General features: G+C 34.2%; 4 protein-coding genes across 5 annotated transcripts; 2 read left to right on the top strand and 2 right to left on the bottom strand.

Annotated features, from left to right (window-relative positions):
• Positions 1–5,773: 5,773 nt before the first annotated feature.
• LOC108828456 (polyadenylate-binding protein RBP47C) lies at positions 5,774–8,421 on the bottom strand. Its single transcript, XM_018602161.1, has 6 exons — positions 7,963–8,421; positions 6,817–7,285; positions 6,685–6,743; positions 6,453–6,583; positions 6,277–6,373; positions 5,774–6,180 (listed from the first exon to the last, which is right to left on the bottom strand). The coding sequence occupies exons 1-6, from the start codon at positions 8,314–8,316 to the stop codon at positions 6,007–6,009; spliced, it is 1,284 nt and encodes a 427-aa protein (XP_018457663.1). The 5' UTR covers positions 8,317–8,421; the 3' UTR covers positions 5,774–6,006.
• A 1,965-nt stretch (positions 8,422–10,386) lies between these two features.
• LOC108827921 (histone H3.2) lies at positions 10,387–10,967 on the bottom strand. Its single transcript, XM_018601437.2, has one exon. It carries the CDS (start codon positions 10,922–10,924, stop codon positions 10,514–10,516), a length of 411 nt encoding a protein of 136 aa, XP_018456939.1. The 5' UTR covers positions 10,925–10,967; the 3' UTR covers positions 10,387–10,513.
• A 1,998-nt stretch (positions 10,968–12,965) lies between these two features.
• Positions 12,966–16,794, top strand: LOC108827919 (uncharacterized). Of its 2 annotated transcripts, none has more exons than XM_018601435.2 (5): positions 12,966–13,290; positions 13,883–13,941; positions 14,016–15,608; positions 15,682–15,778; positions 16,087–16,794. In XM_018601435.2, exons 1-5 carry the CDS (start codon positions 13,182–13,184, stop codon positions 16,695–16,697), a joined length of 2,469 nt encoding a protein of 822 aa, XP_018456937.2. In that variant the 5' UTR covers positions 12,966–13,181; the 3' UTR covers positions 16,698–16,794. The 2 variants fall into 2 exon arrangements, with proteins under 2 accessions (XP_018456937.2, XP_018456935.2); XM_018601433.2 differs by having other exon boundaries at positions 16,078–16,794.
• A 915-nt stretch (positions 16,795–17,709) lies between these two features.
• Positions 17,710–19,012, top strand: LOC108826716 (probable long-chain-alcohol O-fatty-acyltransferase 9). Its single transcript, XM_018600093.2, is given in 2 exon segments — positions 17,710–18,681; positions 18,683–19,012. Coding segments are annotated over 2 exon segments (1,017 nt in total). The 5' UTR covers positions 17,710–17,922; the 3' UTR covers positions 18,941–19,012.
• The last annotated feature ends 447 nt before the right edge of the window (positions 19,013–19,459 follow it).

The following is a 19,459-nucleotide window of genomic DNA, read 5'->3' as shown; positions in this document are numbered from 1 at the left end:
TCAAGATTTTACAGTTTAGTGTTTAGGATTTATCCAAGGGTTTAGGGTATATCCAAGAATTTAGGGTTTAGTGTTTGGATTTTTACCCAAGGGTTTAAGTTTTGTCCATGGGTTTAGGGTATAGTGTTTATGTTTATGATTTTACTCTTTTGTGACGGTTTTAAAATTGTTAAAAAATTTATCTTTTGGCAGCTACTAATATTTTTCATTTATTTTAAAACTTAAACAAAATTATTATTATTTTTTATTTAAATTTTATAAAACTGTACATTAATTGACAAACTATGATTAGTTGGTAATTCACCCAAGAAAAATTCATAATAAAATATTAAATTAGGAACATTCCATATAAAACAAAATTGTGGTAGTTAAAAGATAATCGATGAATTAAAAGAATGTTTACATTTTTATATTTCTAAAAAAAAAGGGTTTACGATGAGGGGGATACCGAGAGAGAGAGAGAGAGAGAGAGAGAGAGAGAGAGAGAGAGAGAGAGAGAGAGAGAGAGAGAGATAATAATTTAAACGTCAAAGTATATTGAATTAAGTAATGTCTAAAATGCTTATAGTTTTTGAACCACAAAGACCGAATGGAGAACAAATTTAGTTTTAGTAATACATAAAACATATGAATCGTATTTGAATAATACATATTTATATTAATAACACATAAAACATCTGAAGAACAAATTTAGTTTTAATAATACATCAAAACATTTGATTAGACATTAATAATATTTATACATAAAACATAAGAATCGTATTAATGCCCGTGTGGGGGCATTAATACGATTCATATGTTTAAAAAAAAATATGTTGAAATCTTAATCTTATTTTTAAATACTCATCAATAGATAAAATCTGAGAGAGAGAGAGGAGAGAGAGAGAGAGGAGGAGAGAGAGAGAGAGAGAGAGAGAGAGAGAGAGAGAGAGAGAGAGAGACATAGAGAGACATAAAGAGAGAGCCATAGAGAGATAAACAAAATGAGTTCGAGAGTAAGATGCAAAGAAAGAAATATAGAACAAGTTTGATTACACAAAAATCTACATACATAATAATTTGATTATATATTAATAATATTTATACATAAAACCTATGCAAAGAGTGTGATTACACAAATATTTACGTACATATAATTTGATTAGATATTAATAATATTTATCTTACTCGAATTAGATATTATACACAAAATCAGTTTTTCTTACATGGTTCAAAGAATACAGCCAAGTTCTGTGGAATCCTTACATGTTTGAAGTCAATGACCTACGAGGAAGGTATGTTATTATACAAAAATCATGCATATGAAAATCAAATTGTATAATAATAATTATCTTTATATGCAAGTTCTTGCAAATGAATCAGAGTAAGATAAATCACACCGGTGATATGTATAAACTATTGAGACTATGGAAAAAGAGGTTTATGGACAAGCTTTTCAAACCTCAACAGTTAAGGATTTGTATAGACATCGAGCCATTCTCACTCCCAGAAATGATGAAGTGGATAAAATAAATGATTACATGCTTTCGCAGTTGCCAGGTAACATGTTTTGTGTTTACTCTTATGTTCCAGTAAATTTTTACATGTCAGTCAAGTAAAGGATTTATATATGTTTCTATCTCAGTGACATCTATACCGTAAAATCAGCACCACCGAGATTAAACACAAAAAAACACACAAAATCCAAATTCCAAACTATATATATATACTTTCTAATATTTTCGAAAAATTGATGATCTAACCATCTCATTCCGCGCAAGGCGCGGGTTACTACCTAATAATTAATTATTCAATCTAACTCAATTCATAGTTATCCGGTTATTTAGTGTACCAGATATCAAAAAATATTTTGATTTTTAATCGGATATCTGATTCAATCTATAAAAATAAATAAAATTAATAATTTAATATAAATTTCAAAATAATATAAATAATAATATTTTATTACAAAAAAGATTTACTTTCTAATATTCTAATAAATAATTTAACAAATTTAGTAAATAAAAGTACTATAAATCTTATATACGATGTAATATATAACTTATATATAATTTTTTTAAAATATATGTATATACGTATATATAACAGACATTGCATATTAGTAGTTAGAAAATCGGTTTGATTCGAAATGAATTCCGAATCAAATCAAAATTTACGAGTCCCAATATCATATTGGTTAGTTTTTTTTTCTGAAAAAGGCTTTCGAATTAAAATGCAAGAAGATACATGTGTGAGTTTTCACTCACAAGTCTGATAAATTATGCGACAAATAAAAAGGCTACTTAAAGACCTTAGATAAAGATTCACATTTGAACCCTTAGAAAGCAAGATGAAACAAAACATTAACTAGTGATTCTGGTTTCCTCAGCCACGGCGACCTCGTTTACCTCTTCTACTAACATTTGTCCATCACATTTTTTAAATTTTTTGTGTTGGTTTTATTGCCCTTCCTCCTCTAGTTACAGTATAGCTAGATGAGTCTCCAACCTTGGTTAGTTTATAAACAACAATTCTATAGACTAGTCATACCCTTTGTATGTTGCATGCCTCTTTAAGTGAATCAGTGCTATTTGGTATATAGATAGATGTTTTTGTCACCGGTTTCCCTTGAAACAATTTCATAAGGAAAGAAACTATACGCTTGGTTTGAAGACATTCGCTATCGTAAGGTTGTTCCCGAACGTGTATGCCAAATCATATATCATAACAACTCTTTAAAATTATTTTTGTTTGCATAATAAATACCAACTACGCTTCTACCTAATCCGCCATTACTTGTAAATTTTATTTTTTCTTCCTATCGGTTAATATAATGCACTAAGATTTTGGTAATATATTATATATATGTAAATTAAAGAAAATGTTTTAACAAAAAGTTATTATGGGAAAAAGATAGATCCACGACAATAATGATGAAGGGGTGTGGGCATGATGAGCGGACGTAGCGGTGGAACTGAACCTTTTCATCTCTATAATTTTGTCTTTTTCGATTGTGTCGTTAGAACAATCTTAGATGTCAACTTATTTTTTATTTATTTACAGACATAATAATACTTCCGTTAGGAAAACGGATCGGTGTGGCTCATGGATCACATGATAAGATCTTGACCAAGCACTGATAACAAGCAACAACAGAATTATTTATGCAAAGATTTAATGTCCATGATGCAATTGAATTTAATATTTTATCAAGCTAGTAAGCTAAATTCAAAGTATTTCAAATTATATGTTTCATCTTAAAAACTATGCTTACGTAACATTAGTGAAGAAAAAAAACGGTTGTTGAAAACAACGTTCACTAAAGCCATGCATACTAACGGAAAAATACCCTCCTCTTAAGTATTGTTGTGGTAAGTCGCACATCAAGCTTTTGTCGCTTTTCCCCATACGTGATTGGCATGCCATCAAAACTTTAACGTGGCTGGAATCAAGTTATGGTATGACCTTATCTTTAAGGTCCGTTTATGATATGTTCTTTTCGTCTCTTTGTTTGTCTTAATGTGTTTGATTTCTTATCTTGAGTCCAATATCTTTCTTTCTTTTGCCATCGACTTATACAGAATTACAGAATCATGTGGATTCTGTAAACCAAGCTGGTAGCTTTGTATCCATATGCACGACGAATAATGTTTGTTTTTTAGTACAACATGCTAAGCTATCTTTCTTTCTAAAAGATACTCTATAACTATAAATATAAAGTTTTTTGCTCTATAAAAAAAATTTCAAAACTTCAAATTTGAAGTTTTGAGTAGTAAAATTTTAAATATAGAGTATCACTATTCAAAACTTCAAATTTAAAATTTCGTAATTTTCATTGCATTTTGATCTTTACATTTATATATTATATTTATGAATATTTTGTCCTTTAATTTTTTTAATCTTTCAAAATTTTATGACTCATAAATATTTCAAATTTACTTTTATAATTTTAATTTTTACAAATTAAATAAAAAATAAATTAAGTTTTTTTCAAAACTAGATTTAGATAACAACAATATCAGAAATTTAACAAATGCACTAATTGATCATATATGGAACGAAAATAATTTTATAGAATAATATAGTATTTTATTTGTTATAGTATTTAATTATGTATTTCTATATAAAATTATATATTTTACTATATTATTTTGTTAATTAATATTTCTATAATATTTTTATATATGTGCTATTTATTTATAAAGTTTTATAAATTTAAATTAAGTATCATAAATATAAAAATCATAATATAAAATATAAAACTATTTTGAAGTTAAATTTGAAATTTTGATTTTGAAAAATACTAAAGTAAATCTCAAATATGAAGCTTTGCAAACTTCAAAATAGAGTGTCTTTTTTGAGATGTTCTAAACCTGAAGTGCACTAACACCTAAAATAAAATTATAAATTAAATATACTAATAATTATGATATCTATGGATATGAGTAGATGCTTACAAGATACCTAAATTTAACTGTAGTTAAAATATTTTCAGATAAAAATAAGTGATTTGAAACAAAACTACTACATTTTTTTGTTTTTTTTTAATTATTTTCAGTAAGTTTTGATAGTTTAAATATAAAATACATGAACTAGTAGTTTGGTTATTTATTTAATAAAATAAACCCAGACCTGAGAGTACACTGTTCGAACCTAACCTGATTTTTTATAATATTTAAATAAAAAAATAAAACCCAAAGAATGATATCTGAGCGAGTTCTACCCCCATCCGAGGAGGTATTCGAATACCAGGTCTAACAAAAATATGATCTTAGAGTAAAAAATTTTAAAACAATTAACAATCCATTTAATGTATATTTTATATTTGGAAACTAAAAAAACTTTAAAAAAAAAGATTAGAAAAATTTAAATAGTTTAAAATAGTAAAAATGGCAAATACAATGTTATTATAAATTAGAGAAAATTTGGAGAACTATCTTTACATGAGATTATATTTTGAAAACTACACTATCTTTTTATTTTTCTGAATATCACTTATTCATAAGTGAAATGACTAAATTGACCAAATTTAATGTTTATATCATCTAATATTTAATTTAATATTTTAAATAAAACAGAAACATGTGTTTTAAAAAATTTAAAACAACTTTCATGAAAGTATTTTCACCATTTTATAATGTTTGATTTTTTTTTGTTTTTGATGATGTGAAAAGGATGAACTTTTAAAACATAGAAATTAATCTATTTTCTGTTATTCCGCGAAAACACCAAATGTTAACAACTTTGACAATAAAAATATTAACAAAAATCACAGAAAAATTTTATAAAAGAATAAATTAAAAGAATTATCGACACTATAGATGATAATCAAAGTCATAAATCAATTACTAAAATTTGTAGATTTTAAAATAAAAGTAGGATAAAAATATCTTATTAAATAATAGAAAGTGTAGTTTTAAAAAATAAAAGGAAAGATGCATTTTTCAAAATTTAGATCATAAATGGAGTATTTTCCAAATTATCCCTCTCAATTATCTTGAAATCCCAAAAGGTCCTCTTAAATCCGGACAAGACTTAAAAATATAGGCCCAAAAATACTTCGAACCAAACAAGACCAAGCTTAAATATTGATGGGTTTTGCGGATCAGGGTCATGAGTCCTACTCGAGGCCGGGTGACATTCCTAGTGCTGTGCTTTATTTTGATGGAAAAATAAAACATTAGGGTTTTGGAAGCCTATAGAAAAACCGACGTGTTTAAGATGGAAGAAAATCATAAATTATTGAGAGATGGACGAAGACAAATCATGATTTGTAATTTTGTGAGCTACGATATATCTAAAAGAGGCATACTTATCAAATCCCCCAAAAGAACAATCAATTAAGTTCCACAGAACAACGATCTGATAAGTCAAATAAAATAAATAAATCCAATCAAAATCCCTAAAATAAAAATAAGTAGCACTACAGTTCCATCAAAATTCGCTGCTCAGGATCTAGACCATAGAGAGAGATAAGAAAAAGACACTGTTGTCTCATACCTACCTTTAACTTCTTTTATTCTTCTCTCAGCTTACTTGTTGCTGCTGCTGATTCCCACCGTACATAGGATAAGCTCCATAAGGTGCAGCACCATACATTCTCGGGTCAACAGGTGGTGCTAACATGTAACCATAACCATTATTGTAGTATTGTCCTCTATAGAACGGTTCAACCCATTGGTCTCCATACCCACCTCGAGGCTGCATAAGAACACACCATACACAATCAGATATAACAAAATAATAATGAGCTATATATATATATATACAAACCAAAGCAAGCCCAAGGGTTTTTACCTGTTTATTGCCTTGGTTACGACCCCATGAAAGGCGAACGGTTTGTTTTCCAATTACAGAACCATTTAGTTTCTCTAAAGCCTCCTCTGCGTTTTCTCTGCACAACAAAAGTTGACAGAGGCAACGATTAAAAACTATTCAGTTTTAATATATCCACAATTTCCTTAGATAGTTACCTGTTGACAAACTGAATGAATCCACATCCTTTCCCAATTGGTATCTTGACAGAGACAATTTCACCAAAACCAGCAAATGGCTGTCTAAGATCTTCGTCAGTGACATTAGCGTCAAGTCCTCCAACAAATATCTACAATATAAACACATATATATAACTAAAGATCATACCAACCTTCTTACAGTGATGAAAAAAAAAACAGAGAAACTGAAAGGAGATAAACAAAAATTTACTGTTGTGTTCAATGAGTCCACATCACGTGGAGCAGCCCCACCATTTGGCATATACCCACCTGACAAAACCCAGAGATACTCAGACCACACTCAAACACACACATGTTTTGATAAAAGGAACAGAGAAAGTACCTTGTTGATGGTAACCATTATTAGGCTTCCTAGGAGTGGCAGCACCGATTCTCATAGCCCTGCTACAGCATTTCACACCATTCATCTCCGACATAGCTTTGCTCCTCTCACCATCGTCTCCAAACCTCACAAACCCATACCCCTTTGAACGACCAGTACTTCCATCTATGACGACTTTCGCAGTCTTGACGGATGGGTATTTATCAAGGAATAGTTTATGCAACAAATCATCAGTGACTTCTGGGGCCAAGTCACCCACGAATATAGAGTGGTCAGGACTCTCTAGGCGTTTTTCACCGGTGCTGAAACTGGCCCAGTTTAGACGGTAAGGCTGGTCGGACTTTAACATGGTTGCTCCATTATATTCCTGCAAAACCTTCTCGGCGACATCGTGGGTATCAAATTCCACGAATCCATAGCCCTCGGACAAACCAGTGTGCTTGTTCCTGATTACCTTAACCGAAGCCATCTACATCATGCCCACAAGTAAACACATATGTATAACATATATATGTAACCACAGAAAGAAAAAAAAAACTTCAAAGTATAGCATATCAGATTCAGACAAAAAAAAAAATGGATTGGACACTTTTAAGTACTATCACACTTGTCAGAATAAAAAGCATCCAAAGAATCAAACTTTATTCAAATAAAATGGATTGGACACATTTTAAACGAAGGCTAAGCAGACACACCTAAAGACAGAACAGTCTTGACGCATTCGGCAATAAAAATGGAATACTTTCAGTACTATAATAAATTAAAGCAGGAAAAAAAAAACATCCAAAGAACCAAACTTTATTAAAAAGAAGCTACAAAAACTTATTGTCCGCTTCAAATAACATCATTATTGCAAAAGTCAATAGCACATTTAAACCGAGGCTAAGCAGACATAAACACAGATTCGGCAATAAAAATGGACACTTTCAGTACTTACAATCAGGGAAAAAAACATCCAAAGAATCAAACTTAATTCAGACAGAATCTAGTAACCTACAAATACTAATTGGCCAGGTTCAAGTAACATGGAAATTGCAAAAAAAGCAAAAAGTAAAAGACATTAAAGGCGAAAAGACTTTGTAAATAAGAAAAGATAAAACAAATAAACAAAAAGAGAGAGAGAGAAAGAGAGAGTGAAGCAGAGACCTCTCCAGCGGGGGCAAAGCAAGAATTAAGGTAATTCTCATCCATCCAGTGAAGCAAATCACCGATCCAAATGGTCTTATTCTCAGCGTTGGAGGCGTTTTGATGTTTGTTAACACGAGACTGGTGGTGATTGTTGTGATGATGATAAGGATGGTTATGGTGGTGAAAAGGAGAGAAAGGAGGCGGCGCGTACATCATGTGGTGAGGCATCATTATCGGCTGCGAAGGGTATCTCATCCCCATCCAGTGAGATGGCGGCGGTGGTGTTGGAGATGATGTTGTTATTCGTTGTTGTTGTTGGTTATCCTCAACCGCCGTTGTTTCCGGGGATTTGACCTTCGTGGTGTCAGCCATTCGTGTGTGTGTGTGTTTGTGTCTGTGATTGATAAAACTGGAAGTGAGAGAGAGAGAGAGAGAGAGAGAGTTCGGCTGTTTTGAAAGAGTAGTTTGCGGTTTGCTACTTATGGCGAAACTGAAATTAGGTTTAGGGAGTTGCCCTAGGATGTTAAATCTGGTTAAATGGAATGATTCAATCCTCACCGTTCGTTTAGAATCTTCTCACACATTTTTGCTTCCTTTTTTATACCGCGCGTCCTCGTCAGCAAATTTGACGTATCTTATTATGTGTTAGGCCCTTTAGGGCTTTTTTGATTCATAAATTAAACTGAATTGAGCTTAACCCCCTTAAAGTGAATTGAGATTAACCTCCTTCCAATTAATGTAAAACCGTTTCAACCACCAATCCGTTGATAATTTTTCTGCCTTTACTGTTTCTTTAATTAAAACTTAATAACACTTGCATTTAAATCAGTGTTATATGTGACCTGATTTTGGCACAAGCGCCAGTTTATGGGTCCCCTCCTTTGTAATTTGGCTATTACCATCTTTCTTCTTTTGTTGAAAAACTACAGTCTTTCCTTCCTATATTGACCGAGGTTTGGTTTAGGTTTGGAGAGAATGTTTTAACTCTTTACCGCTTTATGTTTCAATCTGAAGGGAATCGCATATAGAGAAAAATAATATTTAAGGTCAAAGGAAGCTCTTGTAACAACTTAAACGCTTTGCTTTGAATGATCCCTATAGCTTGAACTTGGAAAAATGAAACTTTGCCTATGGTAGAGAGGAATGCGTTTTCATGTAAACTTTTAGGATAAAATGGTTAGAGGTGGGAGATCTTAATACAACTTTCTCATATATATAATCATTTTGGTTCAAAAAATGCGAGAATTGCAAATAAAGTATATTCGCAGGAGTGATTGTTCAAGTTTTCCCTCTCTCAAAGAAGTTTCATCAATTTGGGATTTGATCATTTTAAAAAAAAATTATGTGCTAGTGTCAATGGAAATTTCTGTGTTCATCTCCCAGGGGGATCTTACAGCGAGTTATCACAGTCCAATGTTTGCCGTTACAATGTGATCAGCTATCAGTGGCCATTACGGGAGAAGTGATCAAACTAAAACCTACACATGGTCCAAATGGTTTAACCTCAGAGAGTTTGGTAGGGCATCTTATATAGCCTTTCTTGGATTCTACTAGCCTTGTTCTTATACGTAAAAAAAAAAAGAGGAGCAGAGAATATCAGTGACTTCAGACCAGTTGCATCATGTTTGAACATTTTGTATAAGGTTGTCTCTAGGATAGTAGTGGATGATCGTCTTATCGGATGTGATTTTGCCAAATCAAACTGCTTTTTGTTAAAGAACTATTTAAAAGAAGGGTTATTCTTGGGACCGAAAGTTCTTAATGGTTTATCATATATAAGCAAAACCTCACTCCGAAGATCATTCTAAAGGAATACTGTATACTTCTAAAGCCTCCGACTCCAGTACGATGAGATTTTATATATCTTGAAGTGTTTAAAAATCTTACTGATTTGCATGATACTTCTATCTCAAGTATTATATCTGTTAAGGGTTGTGAGTCTTGCGACCCTCTTTTAACGAAGGAAGGTAAACGGTTGGTAGCCTCTGTCTCATATCCTCGGTAATTTGATTTTGGTCTTCATCTTTCCATCTTCCATCAAAAAAAATGCTGAATATTAACAAAAGTTGATTTTGGTTTGAAGAATAGAGCAACGACAAAGGTGGAGTGGAAGATGGTCTATTAGGCCTTAGATCTTTGTCATCCTAAAATGAAACCATGGTTCCGAAATTAATTTGAATACTCTGTTTCAGAGCCTGTTCTGTAGGTGAGGCACAAGTATAAGGCCTGCAAAGGGAGAAATACAACATGTCATTGGATGTTCCAAACATTTGTTTAAGCTGGGAATCACCGCTCTTTCCTTCCTCGGCATTATCCTTGGACACTGTTTGGTCCCCTCGTTATCTTTCTTTCTAGAAGGCTAACAATGCATACCAGGATAAAAACTTGTGAAGTACAAAACGAAACGAAACATTAATCATAAGCATTGTTTGCATTTAACTGAAAAATAAGATAATTGATTCATTGAGACAATTCATCGAACACCTTTAAAAACAAAAGATATACATAAAACAAAAACGGAAACGATTACATCTTAAAACTAAGTCCCCCGTCTTTGCATTCATTCTCCTTAAGCCCTCTCGCCTCTGATCCTCCTCGCAAGCTGGATATCTTTAGGCATGATCGTAACCCTCTTGGCGTGAATCGCGCAAAGGTTCGTGTCCTCGAACAGCCCCACGAGGTAAGCCTCCGCCGCCTCCTGGAGAGCCGCGACGGCGCTGCTCTGGAAACGAAGATCCGTCTTGAAGTCCTGCGCGATCTCGCGGACCAGACGCTGGAAGGGGAGCTTGCGGATCAGGAGCTCCGTGCTCTTCTGGTACTTCCTGATCTCCCTCAGCGCCACCGTCCCGGGACGGAACCTGTGCGGCTTCTTCACTCCTCCCGTCGCCGGAGCCGATTTTCTCGCGGCTTTCGTCGCCAGCTGCTTCCTTGGTGCCTTTCCTCCGGTGGATTTTCTTGCTGTTTGCTTGGTACGAGCCATTGTATAAGCAAAGGGGAGTTTTTTTTTTGTGTGTTCTTTGTTGGTGTGTGTTCTGAAGAATTGATTTGGTGGTTTTATATAAAGAAGCGTAGATTGAGCAGAGAAAGAGAGACGTTTGTTTTCGTTCGTTGGATCTTTTAGCTTATCGACGGTTATGATTGTTTTAAGCTCAGTGATCCTCGTCATATGTTAAATCAACCAATCATATGGGTTTCCTTTGGCGCTGAGTGTTTTCTTTAGTTTCCTTCAGATTTTTCAGTTTAGGCGCGTGTTTCGAAATTTTATGCTAGGTTTTGGAATTCTAAAATAAAGGCTCATTTGAGCAAGCCCAACTTATATAGTTCGGTTAAGAGCCCAACTTATATAGTTCTCGTTAACGCCGAGTGTTCTTTTTAGTTTCTTTTCAGATTTTTCAGTTTAGGGGCGCGTTTCTAAAATTTATGTATCTCAATCATGTGTGAAGTTCGAGGGTTCTGTTCCAATCTTGTACAACCCATGGGAACGTCCGAGATATGTCAAAATAACATCTCAGAACACGCGATCTAGTATGAGCCTTTTTGATCTTGTATAGAATAGTTATTGGGATATTATTGAGTATTAACTTTTGCAAATTTGTCCACAGATATCTAAAGTTTTTTCCCAGTCTTATGAGCCTAGTCATAGTGGCCCATGATGTAGTTGGACCTTAGGGGAGAAGCTTCCTTTAGAACAGATATGGAGGCTTGAGAGTTGAGACCATCAATTAGTTCATATTCTTCAGAATATGTACAAACATGGTCCATTCAGAGATCATAAGGATCCATAAAGCTTTGCTGTTTCGGTCTCGAGTGCGGACGTTGCTATTTCTTGGTCATGGGAGATTAAGGAGGAGCTAGCTGCCGGTGAAGGTGACACATGGCCGGAAACGGCTCGGAGGGAAGTACCGTGATGGTTACAATAACGAAAGTTACCGAGCAAAAAAAATTATAGGTTTTGTGAAACTCAGTATTAAAGGAATTTCATTATTTGAGAAAGTATACAATAAGTAATTTCATGTTATACCATATAATTTTTTAGTCCAAATTTCATTATTTGTTTTGCTGTACTTTCGTTCTCTGTTGTAAGTTTGTAACTGTTATTATCTGGTTAAGTTTAACATTTATAACATATATACGTTTGCAGGCTGTTTAAATACAAATTAAATACCTAATTCAAAAAAAGAGAGCAGTTTTAAAAAGGAAGGTAGAGGATACCAAACACATAACGACAATTTGAAATCCGAACAAATGTTAGCACATGCATTGAAAGTGTTGTCGAAAGATTAATTCATGTGTATGAGAAAGCTTAATAAAAGTCGAATAATGAATTCACAAAACTTAGCATTTTCAGTGTGAAAGCTCAGTTAAAGCTTCTCGACAGAAACTTTAAAATTTTATGAAAATCTGTAAATTTCTCCAGCTTAATGATTTGGTATTGTTCAGCTTGAAAATTGTAATTTTTTCAAGTAGTAGCTAGCAAACTTGTAACGAATAAGCTTCAACTATCAAGCACAGTAAATTCCACCCAAATAACTTCATTTGTTTTAACTCGGGGTAATTGAATATAGTATATGAAATGTTATAAAAGTCATAGAAAATTTTAAACATTCATCTCGTTCAACAATGTTAGTTCTGAAAATACTATCGTGAAACAAAAGACATAAACTTTGTTAAGAAAAGACTTAAATAACTATTATATTTCAGTTTCATAATAGTTTCTTATAATAATTTAGTAAGTTGATATTTTATATGTAGTGTTGGCAGTTCCCAACAACAATAGTTTATATGGATTCAATTCTATTAGTTCATATAAAAAATCAAAGCCCCGAAATGGTCCACTAGACGCTAAAGCATATAAAAAACAGAACGAGAGAGGCTTGAAAGTTAAGTCGCAAAGGAAAGGCAATCGTCATTGCTTAACTTGCAATCGAAGTTATGAAAGCGCACATTTTACTCAGGAGGGCCTAACGTTCACGTCAACTATCAAACACACACATACAACTCGTAGAATCTTCGATTGTTATCAATTAGATTTTTGCTATCACTACTAAGAATTTCCCCACCAAACACTGAAAGAACCATTTCAACCAAAGATTAAGTGGAGTCAAGAAAACAATGAAACCAACAAAGTCTTTAGAAATAACCCCAAACTCAAATGATAAGAGGCTTCGCTTTGTGTTTCTTTTTTTATTATTTTTTGGACTCAAGAGTGATAAGAAGATAGATCTCACTAACTGAGGATGAGTTCGAACGGAGAGAAAGGAATGATGAAACGGTCAGATTTTGCACAGAAGTTGTTAGATGATCTTCGTGTAAGGAAGGAGCGGCTTTCAATCTCTCAGGATACAGGTCAGATTTAACAAACATTTCCTTTGTTAGATCTAAATGTAGAAGAATCCAATCCAACAAGAGCTATAAGAGGCTTACTTATAGCTAATTTTTTTCTTTCTATTACATGCAAAAATGTTTCGACACAATAGGACAACTGCATGATTTTTGGGTCGACCATCTAAGTCAATTACCGAACTACAAGATTCATTATGTTCTGTGATAGCCGAGCCTGGTTACTTCCATAGAACCCTACAAAACTTTTAAGACAAAGAGAATTACATAAACAAAGTTCGACAGATTTTTGTTACTACTTTACCTAGGTTTTTTACCTGATTTTCATTTTAGTATACTTTTAATAGCTTCCAAACAAATTTGGAAAAGCATTTCATACGCTTTTCGTCTGCAAAAAAATTATAGAAGCGCCTCCAAAATTACTGTTCATTTTTTTTTAAATACGTCTAGTTTTAACTTTGCACCATATTGTGTGTCTTATATAGTAGAAAGAGCATATGAATTATTAAACAATTTTAAACGACCACAGCCTATGAACTGCAACTAGCTTTATAGAAGAAGCCTCTGTAGTGAATTTTTTTGGTTTTCATGGTTGCAGATAACTATGCATATTCCAACCGAGTATTCAAGGGATCTAGAGAAAGAAGAACAAAATCTGTAAGCTGTGGAGAATATTTCCAACTTTTACCATTTTTTTGTGACAATTATTAAATGGTTTGTTTTGGTTGCAGACAACATTTGAAGAGTTCAACTATGGAGGATCAGACAAGTCTCTAACTAGTGGCACAGAGGTTTCGAATCAGATACTTCCATACGGAAAAGGCCGGAGCATAGATCTATCAAAAGCATTAGCATTTGCACTTGAAAATGCTGGGAAGGCTACAAGAGCGGATCCTTCAGGGAATGCATCGATCATTAGCTTCCTTCATGAAGTAGGAAAGAGATCTTTGGGTTTAGGAACATCATCGGAAAGAAGAAGCAGTCAGCAACAGCTTTGTTCAAGCAGCCAACAACAGCTTCCCATGGTTCATGTTCACATCAAGGAGATATCAAAGGGAGCTCAAAAACTGAATCAGATCATTAAAGCATGCAGCAACGGCCTCAGTTTTCGAAAAGGAAGGTACTCGTTACAATATGGGGAAGAACAATACGTGGAAGGTGCTATTGAATTGGAAGAGTCTCTTCGTTTGCTTGTAGACATTCAACAAGCTTCTTCCGAGTATCTCACCAAGAAACATAGTCAAAACAGATTCAAGCTACTTGAAGAAAATGATGATGAGGAGGAAGAAGAAGAAGAACAAGAAGATGTTTGGAATCGAAATAACCGAAAGATAAAAGAAACCGCAAAGGCAGATATCGAAATGAGACTATTGGCGCTTAACAGCAAACACAGAAGGCAAACAAGTGGCTGCGAAGATAAACCTCAGAAGGGAAGGATTCCAAACGTTGTTGCGAAGTTGATGGGAATAGGAGAGTTTCCAGAAGAGGAAAAAGAGACCAAGAACAACAATGATGCATCCATCAAGTATGCAGAGAGTCTCACAAGGCGTATAGCCAATGAAAATATTGTTGAGTTAAAGGATCAAAGAAGGTCAACATCATTGGATTTAGTATTCCATAAGGAGACTCAGAGAGCTACTAATGGTATAAACTACAAAGACAAGTCTCAACACAAGGATGATTCAAACAGCAGAAAAGGAAACAAGAAGGATGGAGAAACAACGACGAAAAATGCTATCAGAAGGAACTCATCTTCTCCAACAGATGATAAGTCTAAGGCGGTCACAAGGAGCCAAGAAAAGCCTTTGCATAAACTTAGTCTTGGGAAGAAAGATGAAGCAAAGAGCATCAAGAAAGCGAAGTTGAAGCCGGAAAGGCATCAAGAACATGGCGTAGTGACCAATCATCCACCAAAGCCTTTGAGCTCAGTACCAGTCACAGACAAAGCTAAAGCTCCGAGGAAAAGCTTTTCTCATGTTGTTGTATTGGAAAAGAAAAAAGGAGGAGAGGTGCATGAAGCTGAGTTCCGAGAAAAGAAAAATCAGGTCAACTCTAGTCTAAATGGTGGATTTTGCAAAGTAAGGAAGCAACCAGAGAATCAGAAACCTGTTTCTAAAGAAGCAAATGGAAAACATGATCAGTTACTCGGAGGTTACAATGACAGTAATAAGACCAAAGCTGTAGAAGCAGAGAGATGCATTAATACTTCTGAAATGGTCCAATCATCAAACAGAAATGTGTTTGAGCAAAAGAAAGATATCAAAGATGACTCAATTCTGTTAATAGCTGCCGAGAGAGTCCTATGCCAAGCTCCATCAGACAATGTAAGCTCATTATTAGTAAACTTCACGTACCATCTGTATATATTGCCTTTAATTTGATTCGGATGCCTAGCAGCATCATGAGATTATGTTTACAGACGTGGTGGATCAACAAGCTCCAATATCTAATTCTGATGGAAATTCTGAAAGATTTTCCAAGGCAGTATATAAAGGTAAGAAGCAAAGTATGCACTGTCAGTTTGTCTTGTTGTTAATTACATTGCACCTTTAATATCACTATTAGTCAATGTTCTAAAATACGGTCTAAGCATCCGCCTAGACTGTGTAGTCGCTGTACATAGCTCATCTTACTGTTTTCATGTTATACAATATTTTGTGCCGCTTTATATAATTTGGACGCATAAGCGGATATTATGTGGTCTATGCTGACAAATCACCATAAGCATTTTGCGCAATAAATCACCACATTTTCTTTCCTTTTATTTGTAAAAGGAACTAAAATAAGTTTCAGTTGTTTCAGCAAGCGAAGGGGAGGTTGAAGCTGGCATACCCTTGTTGGAGAAGCGACAAGAAGACCAAAAGCAAGACACGAAAGATACACTGTCTGAAAATGAAATGAACCTCAAGAAGATAGTTGTGAAAAGTCAACTATTTCTAGACACATTCGAGGCACTTTTCAAACTTAACATTCCTCTCAGTGTCCTTCGTGAAGTTGGCGGGAACAATTACTATCAAGAAGACAAGAACCTACTCCTCGACTGTGGCTACGAGATAATGAAACGAAAAGGAAGATTTCAAGAGTTAAGTGTCCATCCTTTCGTGAAGGTAGCCATCAGTTCCTCTAAAGTAAACTCACTGGACCATATTGTTAGACAATTAAGCAAAGAGTTCGAGAAGCTGAGAACCTACGGTAGGGAGTGCTACACTGAATCACTTGTTCAAGACTACTTACCAAAAGTGTTGGAAAGAGATGTTCACCACAAAGACCCGAACTTAAACTCCATGTGGGACATGGGTTGGAATGATTCAATGAACGCCTTCATCGAAAAAGATGATGTTATAAGGGACGTAGAGAGAGAAGTCTTCAATGGACTCCTGGAGGAGATAACCAGAGATCTTATATGCATATAGATGTTACTCTTAATTTTCCGGGTCAAAAGTGAGCGTTTTAGGTTCGAGACATTAAATCCTTTTCCTTAATATTTTGTTTGAAAGTATATTTTTTACCTCTTGTGAGCAAATATTTGGTACGGAAATTGAATCGTGAGCAGAGTGAGATTCTTATGTCGACTTATTAATCTAGGTGCTGTCATAAATCTAGTTTATTACATGTGTTAACTTATTGTTAGATATCTCTATATAGAGATTGAATCTTGTCGATTCAAATCCATGAAGAGATTGTACATACTTAAGAGTTATGGATTATTAGAGCTAGTACAGAAAAATATATGCATCTGTTCTAATAATTGATCCCAAAACAAGCAATTGGAGTCTTTTTTTATTTATTTATGGAGAGAGCACACCAAAAATTTATAGAAAATAACGTATCAGTACAGTTTAAATAATTATCCATTTATGTTTATAAAATCTATAACTAAAATAAATATCTTACCTAATAAACCAAATAAACAGAGTTAGAAAATAGAAAAAAAAAACCATTTCAACTCTAATAGGATCAAGATCATGATGTTCATTAGTGACTTCCACATTCTCATTGTCATCAAAACTACATAAAAATATTAATATCAAATTTTGACATATATCAATATAATTTTTTTTTTTTTATAAATAGTATGTTACTTAGAACAAATTGTGTTTCGACATTTCTTGATAGGAAACATGCTCTATATTTGTTTAATACATAAACACCAATGCTAAAATTATACTTTAACATCATTATAGTTAATGGTATTCTAGCTAGTTTAAGACATTAGTACCCAATTTATATTTGTTTAAGACTATCTCTTGTAAAAAAAATTCCATTAGTTTGTATAATTGCGAATTGTCTAAGACTGAAACCAAAGAAAAACTAAAATATTACAACAACCAATTAAATTTAGAGAATAAATTGTAAACTTCACATGACACCTAACTGACTTCTTTTAAAATTTATAGAAATATTCATTCCTTACCAATTGCACGAGACAGATGCAGATCATCCACAAAGGTGGATTGCGTTTGAGAGATGTAGAACGTAGAACTAAAGCTATTTCGTTGTCCGATTTTTTTTCCATTACATCGCTGTAAGAGCACACGCTTTCATATACTTATATGATTAATCATTTTTTTTTTTTTATCTCCAATCTATTTCATACACAGCGAAAAGATCAAGTATCTCCGAGAAAAGATTTGAGAGATGGAAGCAGAGCTCAGGAACTTCATTCTTGTGTGGCTTTCTGCAATAGTTTTTGTATCTTACTGTTACTACGTATCACCCAAAATCAAAGCTGGTGTTTTTCGTTTCCTCTCTGTTCTTCCCGTTTGTGCGCTCTTTCTTGTTCTTCCGCTGTTTTTCTCCTCTGTACATTTCTCAAGCTCCACAGCTTTTTACCTCTCCGGGTTTGCCAATTTAAAGCTCATTCTCTTTGCATTTGATCAAGGACCCCTTCTCCCACTTCCCCCTAACCTCGTGCATTTCATCTGCTTCACTTGCTTCCCTATCAAGCTTCAACAAAACCCTAATTCTCAAAACCGTTTTCATAAAAGGGCTTTCGCCTTCAGATTATTCCTCTTCTTCCTTGTGTTACACGTGTACAAGTACAGTCAAACTCTTCCTCATTACGTGCTATTGGGTCTCTGTTTCGTGCATCTATACCTTGAGCTTGAGATCCTCTTAGCTCCCCTCAAATTTCTGCTCAGTATCACTCTCGGGTGCGACCTCGAGCCACAGTTCAACGAGCCATACTTGGCTACATCTCTTCAAGACTTGTGGGGTCGTCGTTGGAACCTCATGGTCTCCGCTATTTTCCGATCAGGTGTCTACAACCCGGTGCGTGGGGCAAGCCGAGGCCTAATAAATTCCAGTTGGGCTAGGTTTATGGGGTTTTTCGTAACGTTCCTAGTCTCCGGTCTGTTTCATGAGCTGGTATACTTCTATATAACCCGTGAGGCTCCTAAAATGGGAGGTCACTTTGTTCTTTGTGTTAAATGGGGTTTGCACAGGGACGGAGGTGGCCGTGAAGAGGACGGTGTTTTTTCAGCGGCGGTTACCGGTGAGACCGGTGGTATCATGGCTTCTCACGATGGGCTTTGTGGCTGTGACCGGTGGTTTGCTGTATTTCCCTCAGTTTATAAGGAGCGGCATGATGGAGAGACGCGCCAATGAAACATTGTTTTTCATTGATTTCGTGAAGCGCAAGTTTTCCATTTTCTAGGGTCTTGGGAAATAAATAATCGCAGATCTGTTGTTTCTCAATCTCGTTTTTCGTTAAAATAAAAATAAAAATGTAGAATAACACTAGAAATCAGTTATGATTTACAATGCCAAAGATTATATTGTACATTAATTGAATCTATTATATTTGATTTTTACTTTAATAGTACGTTGTATCACATATCGATGGCTTCATACGGTATCATATATCTGTTTTAGAGAATAAAGAAAATATAATAAGCCTAACTAAACCCTAAGATCTATTGGAGCTTACTAAACAGTTAGTGGTATACATTCAATGTCACTCGATTTGTTTGACTCTAAAGAAAACTTTACACCAATAATGGTTTCGATCTGTTCATCATGCGGTGCCCAACTCAGCGTTGTTATCTGGTTCAAAAACCCATCGGGTGTGTGTATCAGGATAATCAATTTCACCAAAGTTGAGTTCGCCTAGTGGTGGTAAAGGAGTTGCGGTGTAACTAGTGCCACCGAGTCCAATTCACAATAAAAATAACAA

The sequence above is a fragment of the Raphanus sativus genome, chromosome 9 (assembly GCF_000801105.2).
Source record: "Raphanus sativus cultivar WK10039 chromosome 9, ASM80110v3, whole genome shotgun sequence".
Lineage (NCBI taxonomy): Eukaryota > Viridiplantae > Streptophyta > Magnoliopsida > Brassicales > Brassicaceae > Raphanus > Raphanus sativus.
The sequence above is the reverse complement of the archived record's forward strand: the minus strand, read 5'-3'. Positions and strand labels throughout refer to the sequence as shown.